Raw genomic sequence first — 19,826 nt, 5'->3', positions numbered from 1 at the left:
GAAACGCCAAACAGCTGTTTCGGTCCGCCAGACCTTATCTGTGACGCTTGGCTTCTCCATTGGAAAGTTGTCCGTTCTGCTTAAGGGGACAAGGTCCTCTGAATCTCAAATGTAAATGAGAATGCAATCCACTCTTAACTGATCAACATTTAATATGTCATCACAGGTGTTCCGTGTGCAATGCTGCTAGGTCACCTATGTGATCAGTTAAGAGTGGATTGCATTCTCATTTACATTTGAGATTCAGAGGACCTTGTCCCCTTAAGCAGAACGGACAACTTTCCAATGGAGAAGCCAAGCGTCACTGATGAGGTCTGGCGGACCGAAACTGCTGTTTGGCGTTTCACACTTGATGGGTTGTGTTGATCTGCGACCATTGGATCAATAGTATAATTCAATGCCAGTAGGTGTATTACCCCTCGGAGTAGTGGTTTTTGTTGATCCAAACATATTGGTTGGGTTTCGATGACCTAAACCGATCAGCAAAGGGCTCTTGTTGTTCCAAGTTGTACATGGGTGACCTGGCAGCATTGCACACGGAACACCGGTGATGACATATTAAATGTTGATCAGTTAAGAATGGATTGCATTCTCATTTACATTTGAGATGCAGAGGACCTTGTCCCCTTAAGCAGAACGGACAACTTTCCAATGGAGAAGCCAAGCGTCACTGATGAGGTCTGGCGGACCGCAACAACTGTTTGGCGTTTCACACTTGATGGGTTGTGTTGTGCTGCGACCATTGGATCAATAGTATAATTCAATGCCGGTAGGGGTATTAGCCCTCGGAGTAGTTGTTTCTGTTGATCTAAACATAATTAATTGGGTTTCGGCGGCCTAAACCGATCAGCAAATGGCTCTTGTTGTTCCAAGCTGTACATGGGTGACCTGGCAGCATTGCACACGGAACACCTGTGATGACATATTAAATGTTGATCAGTTAAGAGTGGATTGCATTCTCATTTACATATAAAATACTAGCTTTTATCCTCGATTCGATTGTGATGGCGTCTTCTGCCGAGAAGTATCCCTTGAAAATACAACTTTTTTTAATAAAATGTATCATCTGTGCTTATTTGTGTCCCTGTCAAAATTGCAAAAATAATCAATATGATCGGTTAAAAAGTTAAGCAGGGAATGCGAAAAAAAACAAGCCGACAAACACCTTACACTCACATTTATAATATTAGTTAATATTTTCACAGAAAAAAAGACAAAGCATAACCAGAGATAGATAAAAACTAAGCATCTTAACGAAAGAATCTTATTAACACAGCGCCAAACCACATTTTCAAAATTCACAACATTTTTAATGCATTTACAACCCCTAACATTAAATGCTTTTTAATACACAACGTTTTAGCAATGTGCTTCAAAAAATTATACACATGGCGCTGAGAAATAAGGTTATAAAACCTTTCAAAAAGAATAAAAGACTGCCCTACCGGCATTGAATTATACTATTGATCCTATAGTCGCAGAACAACACAACCCATCAAGTGTGAAACGCCAAACAGCTGTTTCGGTCCGCCAGACCTCATCAGTGACGCTTGGCTTCTCCATTGGAAAGTTGTTCGTTCTGCTTAAGGGTACAAGGTCCTCTGAATCTCAAATGTAAATGAGAATGCAATCCACTCTTAACTGATCAACATTTAATATGTCATCACAGGTGTTCCGTGTGCAATGCTGCCAGGTCACCCATGTACAGCTTGGAACAACAAGAGCCATTTGCTGATCGGTTTAGGTCACTGAAACCCAACCAATTATGTTTGGATCAACAGAAACAACTACTCCGAGGGCTAATACTTAGCCCTCGGAGTAGTTGTTTCTGTTGATCCAAACATAACTAGTATTTTATATTATAGCAAAGTAATACATTTTCGGGTAGATCAGATATGTAGGATTTAGTGCTCGCTCTTCTACCTATATTTTATTAAAGTGTCTTATGAAATTTCAATTTCTGGATCATTTTTTGTCTTTAACTGGGATATTATTACTCTCCTGCCTTCTACTATTCTTTGCTTTTCTCACCACTCCTGCTGATATCTCTATATTTGTGTTTCGTTTATTTATTCGTTCATAGTTTGTTATTAATTTTGCCTCACACATATTTGCGTCTTAATAATTTTAACAATATAGAAATCTTATTACCTGAATAAAGGAATCATGTTTTGTTCAAATAAATTTAATAAATTAAAACCATTTCTACATACCATTTTGAAGATAATCATAACAACTTGAAAACACTACAACAAATGAAATGGAATAAGCAGTTGTTCCACATCTCTAACGTAAGGATATGAAGAAAAATTGATTCTTAATATCGTGTGTATTTTTCACCAGCGCGAATTAGTGCTTGAAATCTACGTGGCATGCTGCGTATAAGCCTGTCGATATCTTGTTGAGGTACCTATATTTTCCCATTCTTCGATTAGAGTTTCTTTTAGTTGTTGAAGGATTTGAGGTGGATGTGGGCGCCTCGGGACACATCTATCTAACATATCCCAAAGATGTTCAATTAGTATAAGCGAATAAATGCAATACACTCTTAACTGCTCAACACATCAAGGTGTTATAGCAGGTGTTCCGCGTGCAATGCTGCCATGTTCACTATTGGAGTCACTGGAGTAGTTGTTGCTATTGATCCAAAAAGTTAAGCTTTGCTTGGGTTTTCGGTAACCTTAACCGACAGCAAATGACTCTTGTTTTCCACGCTGTACATGTGAACATGGCAGCATTGCACGCGGAACACCTGCTATAACACCTTGATATGTTGAGCAGTTAAGAGTGTATTGCAATTTTTCGCTTATATTTTATAGTCAGAGGACACAGTCCCCAAAGCAGAACGGACAACTTTCCAATGGTGAACCCAAACGTCACTAATGATAGTCTGGGTGGACCGAAACAGCTGTCTAGTGTTTCACACTTGGTGAGTTGTGTTGTTCTGCAACCATTTGGATCAATAGTGTAATTCAACACCGGGAGAGGCATTAGCCATCGGAGTAGTTGTTGCTATTGATCCAAAAAGTTAAGCTATGTTCAATTAGATTTAGATCGAGACTCAGGGGTGGCCAATCCATGGTTTGAATCCCGTGCTGCTGAAGGAAGTTCTTGGGTTTGATTTCCTTTTACGACCCTGTCCAATGCGTCTTTTATATCGACCGGTTTCTACATATCGATTCCAAGCATGATGGATGACGGAAGAACTGACGATAAAATTCCTTGCCACCTGTCGAATACTGGTACCATTTTCATTAGTAACAACAAGAACGATTTCTTGCTTATTTGTATATCATTCTGTCATCTCTCATTTTGAAAAACTAGTGTGAAACTTAACAATTTATGATGAAATGTAAAATTTCTAGAATAAAACAACTGAAAACTTTTGTTTTCTGTACTTCCACAAAATTTATTTAGTAATTGTCACTACAGCTGTTTCGGCAACTTGCCTTTCTTAAGTGATGGTTAACCTACTGTGCGTTCAGGTTATATAGTTTCACTGAACAGGTTGAGGAGGGGGGGAGTTGTTAGTCTCAAGTTCGTCATTCAGAATTGGTGTCTTTTAATTTTCATAGATTCTAATAAAGATAGCTTAAGGCTTTTATTTTGGACGTGAAGAATTTTAAATTGGTCGTTAAAAGAATGATTATGATCTAGAAGGTGAAGTGCATATGTGGATTCTGTTTTCCTATTATTGAAAGCCCTTTTATGTTCTGTTATACGTTTATTGAAGGCTCTACCGGTTTGACCGATGTAAGCTTTTGGACAGTCTCCACAGGTGAGTTTATAAACCCCAGTGTGTAAGTGCATGTTTTTCGTTTGGCTCTTGTTGTTCTTAATATATTTAAATGCTGGTGTTATTCTTTTCTTTTGATCTGTCTGGCTATTTTAGTTAATATATTACCTGTATATGACGTGATCGAGCAATATATTGTATTGGGCTTTTTCTCTTGTGGTGGGAAGATTGATTTAAGGGCTTTCTTGAGTAGTTTTGCTGTAACATTTTGTTTATGTGTTCGTTGTATCCAATATTTATTGCTATAAGTTTAATGATATTCAATTCTACTTCGAAGTTATTATTTGACATTGGGATTTCTGTCAATCTGTGGAACATACTATAGTAGGCTGCTAATTTATGTTGTGCAGGATGGGATGAAGTACTGTGTATGGTTGTGTCAGTATGTATAGGTTTATGAAATACAGAGAACTCGTGTTTGTTTTCAATTCTTATAATTTTTAAGTCTAGAAAATTTATTGACTGGTTTTGTTTTATTTCTCTTGTAAATTTAATATTACTATGGATTGAATTAACGTATGATAAGATTTGGCCAAATTCATGAAACATAAAATAATGCAGTGTCAAAACCTGTAGCATGTTATTAATTATTCATACTTTATAGTACATGCTTAACTTTTGTTAAAGGTATTTCATACCGAAATTAAGAAGTATTCATGGTTTAGCCTATTTCTCCTTCGTGGCTATGAGTAATTGCATTAAATCAGAGTTGTGCAGCTGATTTGTAAAATGGGATTATTTCGTAAACTGTTAAGTTTTGAAGTTATTAACAATTATACCTTTTTTTGTTAAAATCATGTAACTCTAATATTTTTTTACCCAAACAGTGCTAACTTAAAGAGCAAAAAAGTTAAACGCAAATGTATGCCGCCTATGTGGCGTATGTGGCGTCCTCAATCAGCTACATCAGTCATCAAAATATGCATCAAATTATAATTCCTCGTACTCAAAAGTCCTCAGTCATAAATTTTAATTCGTAAAAATGTCTACAAACATGAAAGTTGTAGCGAAAAATAAAATTTTAAATTTCAACTTTAACACCCTGTATCTTTCTTAATACATATTTACATTTTAAGCAAACTGGCTTAAATGGGAATATTTTGAAGTTTAGAGTCTACTGTTTCTTTTTGTACAATTACTTACGGATCACCCGGTATAAAAATATGAACAAAAATGGAGCAAAAATGATATTTATTTAATACTTAGGTATAATTTATTTCATGAGAAGATAAAAATCGTGATCACCAATTTCGACATGATGTTTTTTAGTTAATAAAAATAGAATTGGATGCAGATTAAGGATTTATTAGATTCTGTAATGAAATATATTTAAAACAGTAAATATTCCAGATGAAAAATAAAGTGATAACGACAGCTTACAAGGTACCTACCTGTAAAAATATAATCCCTTTCTGAATAACATAATACGTCATTTTATAAAAAGGTAACTATGGATATTGTGATTTGTCACGTTTATTTCTTTTGAAAATACACAACAATATTACTGTTTAATCTCCTTGTCTCCCAATAATTTACCCATTTCATTGTTATGTTATATTATCTTCCTAATTCATTGTTTAGTTTTCGGAAAATATGTAAATGTGCAGAACAGCCAACTCTTTATCTCACTTTTCTTAACATTGCTTTTAGGAAAGATTATTTAAATAAGATTTCAAAAGGTTTTACGACATGAACGTGTATTATTATATTATATTGTATTTTGGTAATCCTAAGTAGGCCCTTAATTTTTGTAAAATCGTAAATCCTCTTTTAGTGGATTTTTCATAACATCATGAAACATCTTTGTCCGATAATTTAGTATAAATACGGTAACTTACTCTTAAAATTTTAAATCAGTTTTAAGTGTAGTACTGAAATATTTCGAGGCCTGTTAATATTTGTGGAAGTGATCTACGTACGATGAATATGAACAAAATTAAACATAAATATAAGTTTCGTTCACGTACAGTGAAATTAGTGAATGAAGCCTTAAGTACAGGTAAGTTACATGTTAGTTATAATAGATCTTAGTCCATATCTTATTGCAAAGCTATCTATTTGGGTATTTTCCATTTTTACTTTTTACTGTGTACCTTTTACTGTCATCCTTATTAAGATTACAAATTTCCAATTCATAAAAAATGTGGTCAATGTCTTACACATTTATTCATCTCCTCGTCTTATCATATTTATGTTCTCCTAAATTAAATAAAAATTACAAAAAGTTGTTTGCTTGCTTCTGGAACGTCTGTCATTATTATGTATTACATCTATCACTAATCTTTCTCTTATAAAACCCGTTTGGTAATCCCCTAAAAAATTCTCGGTGTAGTGCCATAGTAATTATTACATTTCGTGCTATATTCTTTTTATAGTATAGGATAAATCACTGACTCTTATAACGGTAAATAAATATTCTTTAAAATTTCACTAAAGTTACTTAATAGAAGTTAAAAACTTAAAAGAAGTTAAAAAAACTATTAAACGGTTTCTACGGGTTTTAATGCTACTGCATCAATTTCAAGGAATAAATCACAAAACAACTTAATTCCAAGGAAACTATTTAAAATTAAGTTAATAGGTTGGTTAAAAAGGTAGTGTATTTAAAAAATCTTAAAAGGAATAACTAAAACGAAAAATACCGTAGTAACTAAACAGACATTTTGATAAAATAACTCCAATAAATTAAACAAAACTCTCAATAAATTTTCTAGATCTAAAACTTACTCGTGAAAATAATGCACTGCTGGTCAAAAAAATCCGGACACCTGAAAAAATGTGGTTTTATTTCCAAAAAACATTATCTAATTGTTACATCAATCTTTGGAAGATTAACAATTAATGTTTTCCAGCTTTGAATACTATTCATCCTTTTCTTCCCCTTGTTTTATTTTCTATTTCTAGGGTTGCTAAAATATTTTATTTTTCTGTAGCTGTAAATTAAATATAAAAACTTGACTGTTCCTTAATTATCGTCGCATTCCAAGTCCTAATCTTTTAATATGGCATTTCTTGTTTTTTGTTTGCATCTATCCTAATTAACTTACACAAATTATCGCGTGTTTTCTATTCGACTGTTCTTTCACCATTATTCTCCGTTTTTTTTTGTATTTCAGTCCTTGTAAATGTTCCTTTCTTTTCCAATTCCCATTCTTCCAAATCCACTGTACACTGTTTACAATTTATTTTATATTTTTACATGAATTCCTAACATTATTTATGTATAATATCTTTCCTCAGTTGTCTGTTTTTCTCATTAATTTTTTTACTTTTTTTACAAGTTAAAGCCAGACTTTTTAACGCATAATTTTGTTTCCTTTTCTATGTTTACCACCTCGTTTATATGTATAATGTTATAAAATTGTTCTCTCTTCTTTAATTTTTCACTACTCATTCGTATCAATGTTTGATATTCCAATCAGTATCAATCAGTCCACATATTTAAAGTTTTGTTTGGTTTTTTAAAATTTGTTTTCATCGGCAAATTTGGTTTTTATAGCTTTTTAATTTCTTCTCTATATTCTCTATTTTTGTTTTATTATTTCTCTTAGTTGTTTAGATACCGATTTTCTTAATAATATCTCACTGGAGAACTTGTTGATTTTTGCTATTCTTAAAAACCTGAGTTACTATTTTTGTTTTTTAATAGTCACTTATTTTTGTCACTATGTGCAACCATCTTAAACTGGTTTCAGAATAAACCCTTATTAGCCGTCGTTTTCGATATATCTTTCACACAATTTTATTTGCAGCGTTTATTATAATTTTATTTTATACTTAATTTTGCGTTATATTATTATGATTAGGCCATCTGCGTAAGCTATACAATGGCAATATACTTTGAACCTTGTCAGTTTTATTTCGATTTTTCTATACCTACTAATGTTCTCTTTTCGAGTGCCATTCTAAGCCTCTCGATCAATCAAGATCATCAAACGGTAGCGAATATACTCCTACCTGTTTCAGTGGTAATACATATTTATTTTTGATTTCAAACACTTTAACTATAACTGTAATATATTTTAGATGATTTGGATGACTCATATGAAATGCACTCTATTTCTATTGAAACAACAGATGACAGTGTGGCAAATAGTAAGTTTCTTTGAATACAAATTTTGGTCAAATTAATAAGCATATTACGTACTCACGCTTGACAAAAAATAGTTATCTTATCTCCATCTTCCTTATTTTACATGTGTCTATGAACTAATCGGTGGCTTAATTTTTAATAATTATTTTAGAACAACAAACAGATTGTGACTTGATGTATGAAAATGATGCTATTTTAGATGACTCTACCCCTAATCCAATATATCAAGAACTTATAGCATCATCTTCTCTCGGTAATTGAAAAGACCAGCTTTCAGTATTTTATAATAATACTTATTATTATCATTACAGATAATATAGAAAAATCAGCGGATGAAACTAATTCCTCACTTATTGACAGTGTATGTTTGAAGAAAAGAAGGATACGAAGAAAACACAATTGTATTTACTGCGACATCCCTGTTTTAAATTTTGCTAGACACCTTGAAAGAATTCATAGTGATGAACTTGAGGTTCAAAAATACTTATCTCTTGACAAAAAGGATCCGAAACGAAAATATTTCATTGATAAAATACGAAAGGAGGGAGACTTCTGCATTGGCAAATCCGTACCTGTGTTTCGTAGAAATGTTTTAAGTAATAGTGATGAATCTTCGACTAATTCAAACATGCTTCCATGTATACACTGTAAAGGTATTTGTCAAATTTTTAGATAAATTGTTATTTTAAATGTTTATTTTTAGGATATTATGCCAAAAAATCGCTTCGGCGCCACATTAGACGGTGCTATTTTAATGAAAAAAAGGCAACAGGAAAAGTACGACATCAGTCCGAAGCCCAAAACCTAATGGCTACTAATTTTGGATCAACCGATCCACTAAGGACTTCGGGTGTTTTAAATTCACTAGCTGCGGATGACATCTCTTTAGTAGGAAAGAAAGACAAACTTATATGCGATGTAGGAAGGAAATATGTAAAAAGTCATAAAGACAGACATCTGATTCAAGTAGCCAAACGACAAATGCGGCGTTTAGCACGTCTTCTAATACAATCCAGGAAAATTGAAAACAATAGCAATTTAACGTTATTTTTCCTCCTACATCCCTCAAAGTTTAAAACAATTGTGTCCGCAACTCGGTCAATTGCGAATTATAATACCGAGAGCAAATGTTTCCAGTCACCATCACTTGCTCTTCAGATGGGTACATTAATTAAAAAAGCAATCAGTTCTGCTTATTCTATGGAGGTTCAAAGGGATGTCGATTCTGCTAATATTAAGAGCTTAGACGTCATGAAAAAACTTATCGATGATCAATGGGCGTTAGAAATATCGACTGAAGCTGGACAGAATATTCAAATCAATCGATTTAATAAACCGACCCTGATTCCCATGGCTGAGGATATTGCTGTAAGTAGACTGTATAACAACTGTCATTCTTTCAAAGCCTACCTGTTGTCTTGCTATATCATTATGAATGTTTTACTGAAAAATTCTTTGGTCAGAATACTGTCATTAGCACACTAATTTAAAAATTGATAAATTCATTGTATATTCAAATTATGAATCGGTTGCACTTGTGAGTCCATTTCAAAAGGTACGTAAAATGAAAGAAATGTTTAGACTTACAATCGTTTATTTAACTATGGACGACCGGTTTCGACCAATACACTTTACTGGTCATCATCAGGTCTCCGGTACAGTTAATTAAAATGCTAAAAAATCAACAACAAATCAGGACAACAAAAGCTTTATGAGGTCTAATAAGTAAGATGCCAATCTAACCTAAATATGGTTTGAGGGTTATCTAATATACTTATATGCCGGTACAAGCTATGGAAACTATCGTGTAGTAAAAATTTCATTTGTGTTACTTGGTTCAAACTATTGGGTGATAACTGTATTATAGAACGATCAACTTTAGGGTAAGATCTCGAGGAGTAGATATTTGGGATAGTACATTTCCCAAATATCTACTCCTCATGATCCTACCCTTAAGTTGATCGTTCTATAATACAGTTATATACTCTCCAATATCGGAGACCTGATGATGACCAGTAAATTTTAGTGGTCGAAACCGGTCTTCTTCTTCTTAAGGTGCCGAGACCGCTTGTCGATCGTTGGCTCTCATGTTGTGCAGCATATTAACAATCATTGTCTTATTTACAGCCGCACGAAATAGTTCAGTGCTAGTTTTCCCAAACCATTGGCGTAGGTTTTTAAGCCAAGAAGTTGTACGGCGGCCCACACTTCTTTTTCCCATTATTTTACCTTGCATGACAAGGTGAAGTATGTCATATTTTTCTGGGTGACGCATTATATGACCAAAGTATTCCAATTTGCGCCTTTTAACCGTGTTCACTACTTCGCAACTTTTATTCAAACGTTGCAAAACCCTTTCGTTTGTGACTCTTTCTACCCAACTGATCTTCAGAATACGGCGGTAGACCCACATTTCAAATGCTTCTAGGTTTTTCAAAAGCGATTCTGTCAGTGTCCATGCTTCAACCCCGTAAAGTAGTACTGGGAATATATAACATCGGACCATTCTTATGCGAAGTTCCAAATTTAGATCATGACTGCACAGGATTTTCTTAAATTTCATAAAACTTGTTCTTGCTTTGGCAATTCTACTTTTTATTTCTGTACTAGGGTTCCAGCTTTCATTAATATGAGTACCCAGATATACAAGATTACTTACTCGTTCAATTGAGTCATTACCGATTGTTACGTTATAGTTATTATTATTTACGGCTGCCTGTTTACTAATAACCATAAACTTTGTTTTTCTTGCGTTGAGTTGAGTCCATATATCGCGCAGAATGCCACCATTCGATTCAATAACGCTTGAAGATGTTCAATTGATCCAGTCAGCAACAAGGTGTCATCTGCGTATCTGATATTGTTCATAAGCATACCATTAATGAGTATTCCCTCTTTTGCGTTTTCCAAGACTTCATTTAAGATTGTTTCAGCGTAAAGATTAAACAACATTGGTGACAATATACAGCCTTGTCGAACTCCGCGCTTGATTTTTACTTCTTCAGAGCACTGATTCGCAACCCTAATACATGCAGCCTGGCCCCAATACAAATTTGCGATTATTCTAATGTCCCTACCGTCCAGACCGGTAGTTTTGAGAATATGTAGCATTTTTTCATGGCGAACTTTATCAAAGGCCTTTTCAAAATCAATCGCGCACATGAAAACGTCATGATTTACATCTCTGCATCTCTGAATTAAAACTTGGGTTGCGAATAGTGCATCACGCGTTCCAAGGCCACAGCGAAAACCGAATTGAGTACTTGAGATTCTTTCCTCAATTTTTCTATATGTTCTTTGATGAATGATTCTAAGAAACGTTTTCAATACATGACTCATTAGGCTGATGGTGCGATAGTCGCTGCATTTTGTGGCTCTGTGTTTTTTTGGTAGTACAACAAATGAGGATTTAAGCCAATCTTTAGGAATTTTTCCGCTTTCATAGATTAAGTTGAACAATTTCGTAAGTATCTTAATGCCCTCGACACCTAAAAGCTTTAGTGTTTCTACGTAAATCCCATCTGGTCCGATCGCCTTCCCGTTTTTTGCGTTCTTTATAGCGTATTGCACTTCTTCCTTAGATATTGGAGGACCGCTTATGTCATTTAGCGTTTCTAGTTCGCTTCTTTCATCATCGAATAATTCCTTTATATATTCTGTCCATCGTATTAGTTGACCTTCGATATCGATTATAATTTTTCCGTTTTTATCTTCGATTAGTGGAGGATTACATTTTTTATTCAGTCCTGCAACTTCTTTCAGTTTTTTGTGCATATTGAATGCGTCATAGATACGCTCGTAGTTCTCAATTTCTTTACATTGTTGTTTATGCCACTCTGATTTAGCTGATCTTATTTTTCTTCGAATCATACTGTTTAGCTTTTTGTATTCTGTCAGATTAGCATTCTTATATTTTCTTCTTGCATCCATTAAATTCAATATCTCTTCTGTCATCCACTGTTGCTTATTCCTACGCTGATTTTCCATTAGATGGTCTTCTTGGACTTTTTCCAATGTTTCTTTGCATGACTCCCATAATTGTTCTTCTGAATTTTTATTTCCCAATTTCTGAAACTGATCTTCTAATTTATCGGTTACTATTTCTTTCACTTCCGCATTTGAAAGTTTATCTTTGCTGATCCTAGGAGATATTTTGGGTTTTTTAATCTTTTTAAATTTAAGTAATACTTTAGCTGCTAGTAAGTTGTGGTTGGAGGGTACATCCGCTCCTGGATATGTTTTGGAGGACAAGATAGCATTTCTATATCTTTTTGATATACAGATATAATCAATTTGATTTCTTACTATTCTTCCGTAAGTGTCCATAGGAGATTTCCAGGTGTAAAGTCGTCGCTTAGGCAAGTCAAAAAAAGTGTTGGAAATTACTAATTGTTTTTCTACACAAAATCTAATCATTCTATCTCCACGGTCGTTTCTCGTTCCTAAACCAAACTTGCCAACGACATCTTCTTCACTACCTCTTCCAACCTTGGCATTGAAATCCCCCAATACAATGTTTATATCTTGGCTTCCTGTGAGTGATAATAAATAGTCTAGATCTGAATAAAAGCTTTCGACAACTTCATCGTCATATTGTTGTGTAGGTGCATATACCTGAATGATGTTTAAGTCTGTACGATTTGTTTTTATTTGTAACATTATTAACCTATCTGAGTATAGCACGATATTTTTTACTGATTTTGCGACATTTTGTTCTAAAATAAATGCCACACCATTTCTATGTTGCGGACCTTCTTCACCAGAGTAGTAAATTTCATAATTATCTATCGTTATATGGCCAGAACCCGGCCACCTCATCTCGCTTATACCTAAGATATTTATATTTAACCTTCGCATTTCCTTGATCGTATTGTGAATCTTTCCAGACTCAAACATACTTGTAATATTCCAAGTCGCTATTAAACATTCCTTATCTATTACCAAATTTGATGAATTACAGGGAATTCGCTTGCTGACGACTGGGGAAACCCTGCTGTTTCCCACGCCGAATCTTGGATTCCGAGACCCATGATTAGTAAATATATTTACATTATTAACATCTGTCATCATGAGTTACTAGGGAAGTTATAATCAGGTAGTTTCCCGTTGCTTTCCTGATTCCACTGCCGTTGACTGAATTTTCAGCTCATCCGCCTTCGGGGCCGATTTCTCAACCCCAGGACAATAGAGTGCCCTTCCGTACCTCCTGGTAACGGTTGATTGCTTATACCGGCGCACATTCGGTTTTTATTTAGGTTTAGGTTCGCAGTATCGCAGCCGGTTAAATCATTATTTGATTGTCGCCTGCGACTTTATGGCACCGCACCTGTTAGGAATTGTATTCCTTAGCCGCGAGCCACTAATGACACAGCTGCTGTCCTGTGTCATGTCCTCAGTTGATCCGCCGGTACTTATTTGGCGAAGCCTTATTCGTACCTGTCCTGTATATCTACAGGAACGTTCCCTATCAGCCATTGGGACGCGCCGTGTTGGGGTTAAGGACTTCCCCACCGGGAAACCGGTCGTCCATAGTTAAATAAACGATTGTATGTCTAAATATTTCTTTCGTTTTACATATCTTTTTTTAGTGTATTTGTGACATTTTAGTTCATAGAGATTTCGAAATTAAAATGGTCATAACTCGTTTAATGCTCTGTATAGTAATATAGAACCCTATATTTTAAGAACAGGGATTATAAGAGAAATGTACATATGAGAATATATACAGGGTATCCCATTTAAAAAAATGTATTTTTGCTTTACCACGCAGTTATGAACCACCCTGTAGAATTGGGCATATTTTCAAAGCAAGGAGCATATCATTGCCTACAATTTTTCTTAAAAACTTTTTTTGGATATCTTGTACTCTAACGGAGTTATCGACCAATCTCACACTAAAAACTCACCCTGTAGATAATGCACCTAGAATACTAATAACAGTTTATGTACGAATATAAATTACTAATACTAATATCCATTTCATATTTTTTTCAGAAAATGAAGACTTATCTGGATGAGCTTATAACATCTTCAATAACTCACCTGGATGAAAATGTGAATAACACACAAGCGTACAAATGTCTGCTCGAAGGTACATATTGCAGCTTACTACTTTTTAATAAGAGACGAGTAGGGGAGCTGCAGAGATTACCTTTAGATATTTATTTAAAACATCATGATTCTCAATCTTCTAAAGAGTTTGAGAAAGTCCTAACAGAAACCGAGAAAATTTTAGTTCACTCTTTAAAACGCATAGTAATAAGAGGTAAGAGAGGTAGAGGCGTACCTGTTCTGTTTGACAAATTGACCAAAAGTGGAGTTGACACTTTAATTAAATATAGGAATAATTTTTTTACCTCTTACAACGAATACTTATTTGGCATACCGAATACTATTAACTGCATCAGTGGATATCATGTTCTCAGAAAGCATGCTTCTAAGGTGTTGAATGATGCAAACAAAATCACTACCCTCACGTCAACTCGCCTCAGAAAACACTTAGCAACAATAATACAAATTTTAAAAATGGAAAAGGGTGAACTAGAACAACTAGCAAAATTTATGGGGCATACCTCAAAAACTCATGATGAGTGGTATCGTCTCCCGTCAGACATTTACCAAACCGCAAAAGTTTCCAAAATATTATTGCTCGCTCAAAACACTAATATTGACCAATATAAAAATCGAAATTTAAATGAGATTGAAGTCGATAACGAGATATTGGAAGACGCAGAAGAAGCTGATAGTGACGAAGAAAATACTAATCAACCTATTCTTCAACAAAATGAAGTAAACATCCCGTCACAAAATAGAATAAAGGAGAAAGGTAAACGTATTTTAGTTCCATGGACAAAAGAGGAAAAAGAACTTACGCAAAAATTCTTTGCACGTCATATTAAGAAGAAAATTCCGCCAAAAAAAATGGAAGTTTTAAATTTGGTAGAAAAGTATCCAAATGTTTTTAAAAACAGGAAATGGGACACAATAAAAGTATTTGTACAAAATAAATATAAATCACAATAATTCATTCAAGTGATTACGATTTTCAATAAAATATTCTATTACAATCCTATAGTTTTAATGTATCCTTCATTACTTTCTTATTGAATTAAACCTAATTTTATTAACGTTTTAAAACGTCGTCATATTAATATTTTCTCTTGGATTTTGTAAATCCAATGAAATGTTGTAGATAGAATTTGAGGTTGGACAAACATTCATTTTTTCTTAGCTGTTCTAGTTTTAAAATAAAGTTTCTAACTAGTCTATGTTTCTAATGGTAATAGTGGGTTTTGTACAATTGCTAACGTATAGACTTTACCTATTTTACGTTTTTATCGAGGTTATTTTTTTTTAAATAAACCCGGTGTGGTCAATGTTGATTATTTCCATACGACATGTGAGTCCTAAAGTAACGGATAAATTCAATATTTTTGTAACTAAAAATATTTTGACGAAATCCTCGTACAGGTCGATTTTTGTTTTTTGTTGTGCATTTTTTCAATATAATCTTTTTATACAGGGCGTGTCGTGTAAGAGTGGCCAATACCAACTTTCTTATTTTAAATACAACACCCTGTATATTATTATATCTTTTGATTTCTAAGAATATTCTAGATAAAATTTATATTCAATCTTCTATTCCTATCTTTAACTGTTTTTGAGTAATCGAGGTTGGAAAAGTGACAATTGCTCACAAAATCTAAACAGTTCGATCTAGAGTAAAATGGTTTTTATATTAAGACAAAAGCTTTTTGTATTTACAAAAAGCATGTATTTACAAAAAGCTTTTGTCTTTATATTGATTCAGGGTATACAGCCAACTATTGGATTTGGTCCATTTTAATTAGTTTTTATATTACTATCTTAGTTTTTAATATGCTATCTAGTGGTATTAAATAAAAATAAAATACGAAAATTGTCGTGGTCGGCCCTAAATTTCAAAATTTGTCATTTTGAATATAATCCTATCATCTCTGGGTTTGATACCACTAGATAGCATATTAAAAAGTAAGATAATAATGTAAAAACCATTTTACTCTAGGTCGAACTGTTTAGATTTTGTGAGGAAAAATACACGAAATGTCACTTTTCCAACCTCGATTACTTAAAAACGGTTAAAGATAAGAATAGAAGATTAAATATAAATTTTACCTAATATTCTAAGAAATTCAAAAATATAATAATACACAGGGTGTTGTATCTAAAATAAGAAAGTTGGTATTGGCCACTGTTACACGACACGCCCTGTATAAAAAGATTCTATTGAAAAAAATGCACAACAAAAAATAAAAACCGACCTACATGAGGATTTCGTCAAAAGATTTTTAGTTACAAAAATATTGAATTTATCCGTTACCTTAGGACCTCACTGTATATAAATCACAATGGATCATTTTATGTACCATTATAGGTATGTGCCATGTATAGCCTTGATAAAGACTTAAAATAAAGTAAAAACATTGGCAAATTTTAAACATTAACTAGGTTTTAATTGTCCCTAACCCACTATTACCATTAGAAGCTATTAAGTGGACACTACTCCTAAAACGTTGTTTACGTTGAAAGCTATGTATCGCCATTTTAAAAAGAGAGACCAAGAAATTTTGTAAATTATATGTTTGCAACTGTGTTTCTTACAAAAACCTTTTGTATGTATATAACTTCTTTATTATTCACTTCTAATGAAGTTAAGAGATAAAATACTGATTCTGAATTTTGTTTAAAAGAAGTGTACCTTTAAACATTTGATTTTCAACTTCTTCAAAGTTACAGTAATTTCAACATCTTTTCAATTCTTGAGTACTTCAATTCCCAAGAGATTTCAGTAATTTTATTTTATTTTTTTCTACGTAGGGCAAACACAACCATGAGATATAATCGAGACTCCATATATTTCAAACTAGGTTGATTTTGATAAAATTGGTTTTTGTTAGGTACAGATAATAATTACCTATGTAGTGCCTTCATAACAGGTAATTCTTATTTTTATGTTACAGCCTTAAAACATACATTATGTCGAATAAATTTTGATATATTATTTATTAACAAACGGTTAAAGAAAAACAAATATGTGTTAAAATACGACTCTTTTTTAATTATTGCTTTTCATAGTATATGGACATAATATTTTATCTCTTTTTAATGTAAAAGAATCTGGTTCGTTTTGATTGTGCATCTATTATTATATAGAGATATTACCATAACCACGCTACTGAACCCTTTATCAAGAGGACTTAGACCACGGTCATTAAGATAATGTAAACTTATAAAAAGACATTTTAGTTAGTAAACAGGCATTCATGTTTTAGTCATCATTTACTTTTCATTGTATCAAAGTTAATATTTTGTTGTAAAAGTTTTATTTTGTATTAATAAATAAAAGTAATTTTTTAAAAAGTGCTTTGTGATCAAGAAAACATCATTGGCGCTGCGAACAGGATAGTCTGCACAGAATCTCCCGCAATTCCTGGTCAATCTCAATTGTTTAGCAGAGTATCCACCTGTTAGAGAAGAACAACAGATGTTATCAACTGCGATCATCATACTGTAAGTCTTTCCTTTTTTTCACATTTTCCTTATCACTTATGAGCACATATTTTGATACGGTCGAAGAAATTAACGCAATTCTCTCTCAGCCACCTTCAAATAATTTTCGCGACAGAAGTCCTATTAGTAGATCTGAAAGAACAATGCCCATTACCAATGCCGACATTTCTAGCCTCTGTGCTACGCTTCCAGAATTTACTGCTGGACAAAATCTTTCTACTTTTATTAAATCCGTAGATAATCTATTAATATTTTTGCAACAACAGAATACTACTGCACCGCAAGAATTTATTATTAACGCTCACATTTTATCACGTATTAAAGGTGAACCACGAGATTATCTAAATTACTCCAATAAAACTAACTGGACAGATGTACGTCCAGCTTTACTTACGAAATACGGCGACAGGAGATCTGAAGAGATCCTTGTTACCCAATTAACAACAACGGTACAAAAAGCTTCTGAAAGTTATGACGACTATCACCATAGAATCATAGATAATTTAAACGATTTAATACAGCATATATCGCTACATAATACTCCAGAAAATTTAAATTTTAAAACCCCTTACTTTAGAAAATTAGCACTAAAAACCTTTTGTACTGGTCTTAACAATCCTTACTGCGAACACCTGTCGCACTTTCAGTTAGATTCGTTAGACGAGGCCCTACAAAAATGTATAGCTTTAGACAATCATAAAAATCAAGTATCTTATATGAATTTCTTAAAATCCCAACAAAAAACGGAAAAACCAAAAACAAATAATTCTTTTCCAACCGCGTTCAAATCAAATTTTAACGCTAGAGCCCCAAATAATTTTAGTAATAATCAATTTAGACCTTATGCACAAAATATTTCTAATTTTAGTAACCAAAGAAATCAATTTATTCCACAAAATCCAAATTTTCATAATGTAAGACCTGTCTTTAATCAAAACAATTCAAGACCCGTCTTCACTCAGAATAATTCAAGACCTGCTTTTACTTCGAATAATTCTAATAATTATAGGAATAATTTCGCTAATAATAGAACCCCTTATAGAAGCCCTATGCTAAGACACCAACAAATTAATACCCCTACGCCTATGAGTGGTGTGCAATCTATAAATACGGAAACGAGACCTATGACAATTTCAACACAAAATTTTAATGTAGAAACAGATTATTATAACGAGCCGCATACACAACATAATAATGTAGACGAAGAATTTACAGACAATTCAGTGTCTGATGAACCTTCAGAATACGTCGAGCAAAATTTTCACGACCTCGCATTAGACGAACACCCCCCTCCTCTGTAGTATTAAATAATCTACGAAGTTATCCAAAACTTCCATTTTTCATCCTACCAAAAAGTCGACTTAAGGTATTAATCGACACTGGAGGATCGGATACAATTATTACGCCCAACGCCGCAAAATATTTTAATCCACAACATGTTTATAAAAAAGATTTCACTTTAACTTCCATGAAACAGACAACTAAACACTTGTTAAACATAAAAACAAATTTACTTAAGGAAATTAAAATTAATGACTTCATCGATGCACGTATTGCAGATTGGAGCCATGATTTTGACATATTATTAGGAAATCACGATTTAGAAAAATTTCAAGCGATATTAAATTATAAATCAAAAAATTTAACATTTAATTTATTTAGAATAAGTATACCATTTCAAACTCTATTTAATAAGATCCCAGTAAGTATTTTAAACGGAGAAATATTACTACCTGAAACGAAATTAAATAATTTAGTAATACCTGAGTCAATTCATTCGGTAACAAACGGATTTTTAAATAACGTTTCGTTAGATGAACCGATTCAAATTGATCCTATACAAGTAGAACCCATCAATGATTACGATTTGCATTCTAACCTACCGTCGAACTTTGACCCAAATAAAATTCGCACCCAACATTTAAACGAAGAAGAAAAGCAAAAAAATTCTAAATCTTTGTCATAAATATAAAGATATTTTTTATGATGAAAAAACAAACTTAAGTTTCACTTCAGCTATAAAACACGAAATACGAACAAAAGACGAAAACCCTATTTATGCACGTAGTTTTAGACATCCTAAAAGTATGCAAGAAGAGATAACTAGACAAATAAATAAATTATTAGAAAATAAAATTATTCGCCCCAGTAAATCCCCATTTTCTGCGCCAGTATGGGTAGTCCCCAAAAAAGCAGACGCTTCCGGAAAGCGAAAATTTAGAATGGTTATAGATTATAGAAAACTCAACGAAAACACAATAGAAGATAAATACCCACTTCCGAGAATAGACGAGATTCTCGACAATCTAGGTAAAGCTACTTATTTCACGACACTCGATCTTGCCCAAGGATTTCATCAAATTGAAATGCACCCCTCTTCAATTGAAA

The 19,826-nt window shown here is 33.2% G+C and overlaps 1 protein-coding gene across 1 annotated transcript; it reads left to right on the top strand.

Annotated features, from left to right (window-relative positions):
- Positions 1-5,933: 5,933 nt before the first annotated feature.
- Positions 5,934-17,399, top strand: LOC126891172 (uncharacterized). The gene is made up of 7 exons (XM_050660355.1): positions 5,934-7,764; positions 7,823-7,891; positions 8,041-8,142; positions 8,201-8,542; positions 8,593-9,257; positions 13,884-14,715; positions 17,290-17,399. The coding sequence occupies exons 2-7, from the start codon at positions 7,846-7,848 to the stop codon at positions 17,397-17,399; spliced, it is 2,097 nt and encodes a 698-aa protein (XP_050516312.1). The 5' UTR covers positions 5,934-7,764; positions 7,823-7,845.
- The last annotated feature ends 2,427 nt before the right edge of the window (positions 17,400-19,826 follow it).

The sequence above is a fragment of the Diabrotica virgifera genome, chromosome 9 (genome assembly GCF_917563875.1).
Source record: "Diabrotica virgifera virgifera chromosome 9, PGI_DIABVI_V3a".
Classification (NCBI taxonomy): Eukaryota; Metazoa; Arthropoda; class Insecta; order Coleoptera; family Chrysomelidae; genus Diabrotica; species Diabrotica virgifera.
Note: the sequence above shows the minus strand (reverse complement) of the source record. Positions and strands in the feature narration are given on the sequence as shown.